The sequence below is a fragment of the Sinohyriopsis cumingii genome, chromosome 1 (genome assembly GCF_028554795.1).
Source record: "Sinohyriopsis cumingii isolate HCF-2022 chromosome 1, ASM2855479v2, whole genome shotgun sequence".
In the NCBI taxonomy this organism is placed as follows: Eukaryota; Metazoa; Mollusca; class Bivalvia; order Unionida; family Unionidae; genus Sinohyriopsis; species Sinohyriopsis cumingii.
Genome location: NC_142961.1, coordinates 51,519,369 through 51,525,984, shown reverse-complemented (window position 1 = coordinate 51,525,984; position 6,616 = coordinate 51,519,369). Strand labels below are relative to the sequence as shown.

General features: G+C 38.5%; 1 protein-coding gene across 8 annotated transcripts in view; it reads left to right on the top strand.

Moving 5' to 3' along the window:
• The first annotated feature begins 440 nt into the window (after nt 1–440).
• LOC149806861 (NADH-cytochrome b5 reductase-like) overlaps nt 441–6,616 on the top strand; it is a 90,943-nt gene continuing 84,767 nt past the window's right edge. Inside the window, exons 1-2 of one of the 8 annotated variants that reach the window (XM_089958773.1) lie at nt 441–488; nt 5,423–6,295. In XM_089958773.1, coding sequence (XP_089814899.1) covers nt 6,101–6,295 — 195 coding nt within the window. In that variant the 5' untranslated portion in view covers nt 441–488; nt 5,423–6,100. Of the gene's footprint in view, nt 489–510; nt 3,864–3,976; nt 6,296–6,616 lie in introns of those variants that run through there. The other 7 variants (XM_089958765.1, XM_089958782.1, XM_089958815.1 and 4 more) reach the window with 7 other exon arrangements.

Here is a 6,616-nt window from a genome sequence, read left to right as displayed (position 1 = left end):
GCTACCTTCTCGATCGTCATTACTGAACACGAAGGTGTAAACAAAATTGGATCGCAATTAAATTAAGCCCACATGACAGATGCATATAATACGACTACTCTTTCTGTGAACAGTTCCGGTTGCGTTTTGATTTTCTTTTCATAGCGCATATAATTTTCTTGCAGAATTTATTTTTTCCGTCAAATACACACAATGCCCGATTTTTGTAAAGCAAGTCTTTATACTGTTACATATCGTAATCAATATCTAACTTACGTTAAATATCGATGCCACCATTGCTGCAAAGTTTTCAGTTTCAAACAAAACCCCGGTTTTGCGTACAAATGCAGAAAATGTAACTCTTAAACCTTCGTTCTATTTTGGTATTACACAATTATTCCGGTAAATACCTTTATTCCAGTATTTATTCCGGTAAATATCATTATTCCGGATAATTTAGTAACCGATTAAAGTCTATTAGACGCGAGTATCTCCTGCTAGAATGGAAGGTCAATATCAGCGGTTTATAAAGCTTGCTTGTTTATAAGCTGTCATCTCTATAGATTTTTTTTTGCATATGATTTAAAGTTGTTCTTGAAATTACACGTTTAATCAGATAATCGGATCATTCCCTCATGCTCTTTTTGGCATGCTTACAACCAGACAACAACTTGTCGGAAGCTTTATATTTTATCACTTAATTTAAAGCAGTTTCCCTCAAGCTAGTACGAGTTTCCTCTGACCCTTGTCACCCCATTTTTGATATTTGGATATTTATGTTGGGGTAGTCACATAACTATGAATGCAATTGGCCAGATACAGGTCAAATTTCAGTAACGATGTACTTTCGTCTCGTCTGTCGGCAGAATAACGACATGAGTGCTATGCTCACAATTTGTTTAGAAAATAAATCGTATTCCTATAGATTTCATGCAGATATATCTCGATGAAAAGTCGTTCAAGTTTGCTGGGCCGTCTAGTAAGCGGCTACCCAATGCCGACGCCAAATGGTGTCGGCGAATTCCAACTTTTCGATAGGGAATGGACTCGGACCCTACACCCCAAAATAAATATCCAAATATTAAAAATGGGGTGGCAAGGGTCAGAGGAAACTCGGACTACCCTCAAGCTACTAATGTCTATTCCTTTAATGTACACATAATGAATGACAGCATTAGAAAACAAAGGCTTTTAAAAAGAAGAGGGTTCTGTCAACCATTCCACACCTTTTCCTGGTCTTAACAGCAAGTAATTCTCTGTCTGGTCATTGGCCTAAGCACCCTCAATCCATTCATTCACACCCCATGGTTCCCACTGGAAACACCACAGTGCATTTTGAATGCTGTCCATGAGAGAGACTTTGACATCACTGTGGACTTGGACACTGCATACTTTCATGTCTCTATTTACAAGGCTCCCAGGACTTTCCTGTGATTCACCTACAACATTGTATACTAATTTGGGGCATTCCAATTGGGGCTCAACATTGGCCCCTGGGTCTTCACTTGTCTAACAAATCTTGTAATGGCACATGTCTGGACCATTTCTATGAAGGCAACATCAAGTTACCTGGATGATATCCTGCAGCAGCATCAGTGAGTTAGCTCTAACAAGACATGATAACCCTTGTTACCAATCTGGACTTCTTATCAGTAAGGAAAGTTCTGACCTAGTACGATCTCAATGATTTGTTCACCTAGGTATGGAGTTCAATACATGGGCAACATATTTAATCTCCCTCTGGATTGGGCATTGAAACCCATGGTAGTACATTACTTTCGAGGAAATTCTATCTGCATTGAAATCCCTTTGCCTACTAGGCTTACTCTATGCAGCATTTGACCTCATAGTCCTATGTTGCCATCTATTGCATTGCTACTGTTTCCTCTGCATGAATGGTTTACAAGTTTGCCCACTGGAGCCTCCTCCCACTGTCGACACCCAGAATTGGGAGCAACCTAATTTGGCTCACGGCAGGTATACATCTGTACGTCCACCTGCTCAAGATTGTAGTCTGTACCAATGCAATTACAGAAGGCTGTGGAGCCCGCATACTACCATCCTTCCAGGACACCAACGGTGCATGCTTTCCCTAGGAATGACTTCTTTATATCAATGATTTTGGAGAGGAAACTCTAAACCTTTGTGTCATGGCGTTCGACTTTCTGAAGCGGTGTGTCATGAACAAAGCCACGTTCATGTTTGCCATATCACAGAATGCCTCAATACTGGCTGATTCTTTGTCACAGGACAATCAACTAGTACAGAAGGAATGGTCTTTCCATCCCTGGGTTCTTACTCAGATCTGTACCCAATGGGACTGACTGTTGGTGGGCCTGTTTGTGACAAGGTGGAATGCCAAACTCCCTTATCTCTCATGGCCTGGACTCAACAGCTTGGGCAGTTGATGCCTATCGTTCAGTTGGACTAGCCTGAAAGCATACACTTACCCTCCAACACCTCTGATTCCAAAAGGGATACAAAAAGCAAGGGAATCAGCCTGTCAACTCATCCTCAATGCACCACTCCGATGGGAGGTGTTGTGGATCTACAATCTCATCAATCTTGCATTACTAGTATTTTTCTCCACATTCTCAAACAGCCACAATGGCAGATGTTTTATCCTTGTCCGGAGCTCTTGAAACTGCACGTCTGGATCATCTCAAACAGGCCTCAGATTTAAACAATTTTCACAACCAGTCGCAGAGAGAAATGCTCAGGCATGACGGCCCTCCACTCTGAAAGCATATAAAGTCAAATGGCACAGTTTCACCCAGTGGTGTGCAAATGAACATATCTTGTCTCTCCAGGCATTGATAACACAGATAGCTAATTTCCTCCTCTGGTTTCTTTGAAGAGAGCAAGTTAGCACCAAGTACATTCGAAGGTTAATGCTTCATGATTGCCGACACCTTTTGTCATCATGGGAGGGTGGATATTGTATAGACCCAGAACTTATCTGACCTCGCCAACTTTGTGCATATATGGCCAAAAATGTTAACCTAATGCCCAAAGAAGAAACTGACTTGGGTATTAACATGGCTTGATAAGACACCTTTTGAACCAATTTCAGGGGCATCTCTGGTGCTCGTTTTTGCTACAGGATCTGCTTCCAGGCATTAGCAACTGCAGGCATAACTTGCAAAATACATGCCCTATCAGCAGACTCGAATTACATGCAAGTTCCAACAAGACAGGTCAGTCTTACTCATAATGGCATCCTTTTTCATCACTGAGAACTGTCTTCCGTCCATGGGTAACTAAACTTTTGTTATGAACACTCTATCTCATCTGGACACATAACTAAAGGCCACCTATAAGACCCAGTCTGGGCTTTCAGGTGATACTTTAATAAGAACAGATCTGTTGCATCGAAGGAAATCATGCCTCTTTCTTCTTCTCATAAAATTACAAGAGGATCTATCCGAAAACACAATTGCATCCTGGAGTAAGGGGGGTTATTCACTCAGCATATAGGGAAATAACCCCAGCTCAATTCAATGAACTTATTGTGCACTTTGTCTCATGAGGTTCAAGTAGTTGCCACCAACCTTGCATCAGACTGGAACTGTTCACTAATCGACATCATTCAGGCTGTGGGATGGAGATCGGAGTCCACATTCTCTAGCTTTTATCTCCGAGATCTGCCATCCCAGAGGGCCCTTTTCGATCTGGAAGAACCTATATCCACAGCTCAACAGGTCACCCTTCCAGATCGATTAACAGCTTCTTAAGAAGTGGCTTCATGACTTCCACTGGATTTACAGGGGTGAGGGGTGGAGTGGGATTTTTCTCTTTTGAAGCTGTGCCCTGACTGAAGAAGTCCTCTCCAGTTTTTTACCTAGAATCTGTCTCAATACCTGGGGACTGGAGATATCTCCAGGGTAAGGGGATGTACCTCCTTTCACCTCTTACCTATTCTCCTATGGTATTATTACTGGTTAATGTATTTGAAGAAGAAACCAATTTTTCCTAGTAAAATATGTTTCTTCAAGAAAACTTACCTGATCATAATACACATACATGCTCCCAGCCTCCCTGCAGTTACATCCATAGGGAGAATGCCTTCCGTGCCATTAGTAATTGAGCTCTTTTTAGCCTTTGGTGCCAAGTCTTGTACCTAAAGGGAGATCACTCTGCCTGATTGCCACATAGGCCAGTAAACAACTTCAAGCTCCCATTAGCTAAACTATTATATGGGAGGGCTGGATTTGCAAGGTAGTAGTAGTTCTCCTAAGGTATTATGATTGGGTAAGTATTCTTGAAGAAACATATTTTACTAGGAAAAATTGGTTTCTTGAGAACTGAGAGTTTATGACACTACATCAAATTAGCATCAAAACAGGACAATACTTATAATTTTGATTTTGATAATTTTCTTTTTAACAGTACAAAAAATCAAATTGGCAAAAATCATAATAGTATTATAGAGACAATACATTAGATAAAGACATATTAGATTTAGGTTATTAATTATGTTTTAAAAATTAATTGACAATGTGGGTATGCAGAACATTTATCTCTTGAGTGCCACCACTACTGCGATAATTCATGGGGGCAGCATGCTAGCTACTTTTGTTGATATACATCAGTTATTATAATCTCATTTGTCCTATGGATGATGGATTATAATGATAATGGATGCCAGAACCTAAGATGCCTAGAAAGTTAATTAATTGATGATAGATTTTTAACTTAAATCAAGTTGACATGCAGTACTTGCAAGTTTGTACATGAGTAAGGTCAGAGTCTCAAATTCATATTCTACTGAGATTCAAGCAACAGTTGTTTGTGCAGTCTTACAACTGCAGTTGTTTGTGCAGTCAAACAGTTGTTTGTGCAGTCTAAGTTGTCTGACCCAGATATTTATGATGTGGGGGTGCAATATCTTACTGGTAGCACAAATGGTGCTGTGTAGCCTGCTCACCTGTCAACTGACCAGGAAACTCGTGGCCAAATTTAGAAGAATATCTAATATACTTGGCAGCCGAAGTTGACACTGTCATAATGGTATATATGCCCAATATATGTACCAGGATTATGTGATATTCATGAGATCCCAGACTCCATGTTTTCAGGCAAAGACTTACTCTGTGTATATGTTTTATAATCTAATTTGCATTATTCTATGTTGGCATTTTCTTTATATATGTTATTGATATTCTGAGTTGCATCTTTACCTCTGCCAATATTTGTTTCTGAATTTGATATTTATGATACTGGAACACAGCAATTCCAGATCTATAATTCAAATAGATTGTGTTCGGAAGTTTTGATTGCTTCAACAGTTTTGGCAATCATTTCCACTAACACAGAAATGAGATAAATGAAAGTAGGATAAAGTTAAGTAGAAAATATGTAATGATCTAGTTTCTTTAAATTGTGATGTTAGCATAAACTTGTAGATTTATTTGGGATTGATGATTTTCTTTGGTCCAGGTAGCCATGGACCAAGTGAGGTGAAAAGGAAGCAGTCAGAGATTGAAACGACCTCAGATTCAGGATCATCATGTGACCTGAATAATTCTACAACTCAGACGGCTAACAAGTGCAGGACAAAGGAAGGCTTCTCATGGTGGACTTGTTTAATGTATGATATGAGTATGGAGAACACAAAACCCCAAAGAATTCCAAATAGCCCAACAACAGAAAACTACATTCCTAAGCAATAGCTCTTTGAAAATTTTTTGGTGATTTTTTAATGTTTTGTGTACTGTTTTAAATTATGAACTTTAAAATATATAAACTAAGTTAATTGCAAGGTTTATTCCTAATATTTAACAATGTTGACTAATTTGCTGAACTTATAATTTTACACCCAAGTCATTGTATATCATTTATTTTCTGACATTATATATGCAATGCATTTTACAATCAAGACAAATTTTTATCCAGTTTTTTACTTAGGCTGATGCATATTTACTTTTAATTTGATTTATACTTACTATATATTCAACAAATGTCAAATGCATTTTCATTGCTTTAAGTGGACTATATTATATCATTAACAAAACATAGCAGATTGTATACATGATATCATTTTATGCATTGTGTCCTTAGAAACAGAAATTTTGATAATAACAAGGTTGTTCAGCAGATGCACCTGATGTAGGATGCAGTGATGGATGGGAACTTTATGAATAATGTGATAGACTTTGAGGATAAGAGTTTGATGAAACCAGTCAAGCCATCACAGAGTGATTGCTGTGGACAGGGTTGTATGCCTTGTGTGTTTGACATCTATGAGCAGGAATTAAAAATATGGGAAGAGGAGTGCAGAAAAATAGCATCAGGGAGAGATTCTGAAAATTCTGAGGTATTTAATTATGTAACTTTCTTCATCGGTTAAAAAATTTAGTGCAGTTTTTATATGCCACTGTTACCTCATTTTAGCATGCCTGTAGAATTTGTGAACCCAACTGTAAAATGGAGAGGCATGTGTGGATCCCAAATTTGCTTCTAGAAAATACCACTGGTTACTGAACTCAAAAAAAATGGCAGTTGAAGTTGGTGAATGAAATCATGATGCTCATTTTACCATTTAAAAAAGACAGTCAATGCATGGAAATATGGATTCAAAGTCATGAAATTCACAACTTTTGATAACAATATGTATGTTAGTTTTTCTTCATAAAAG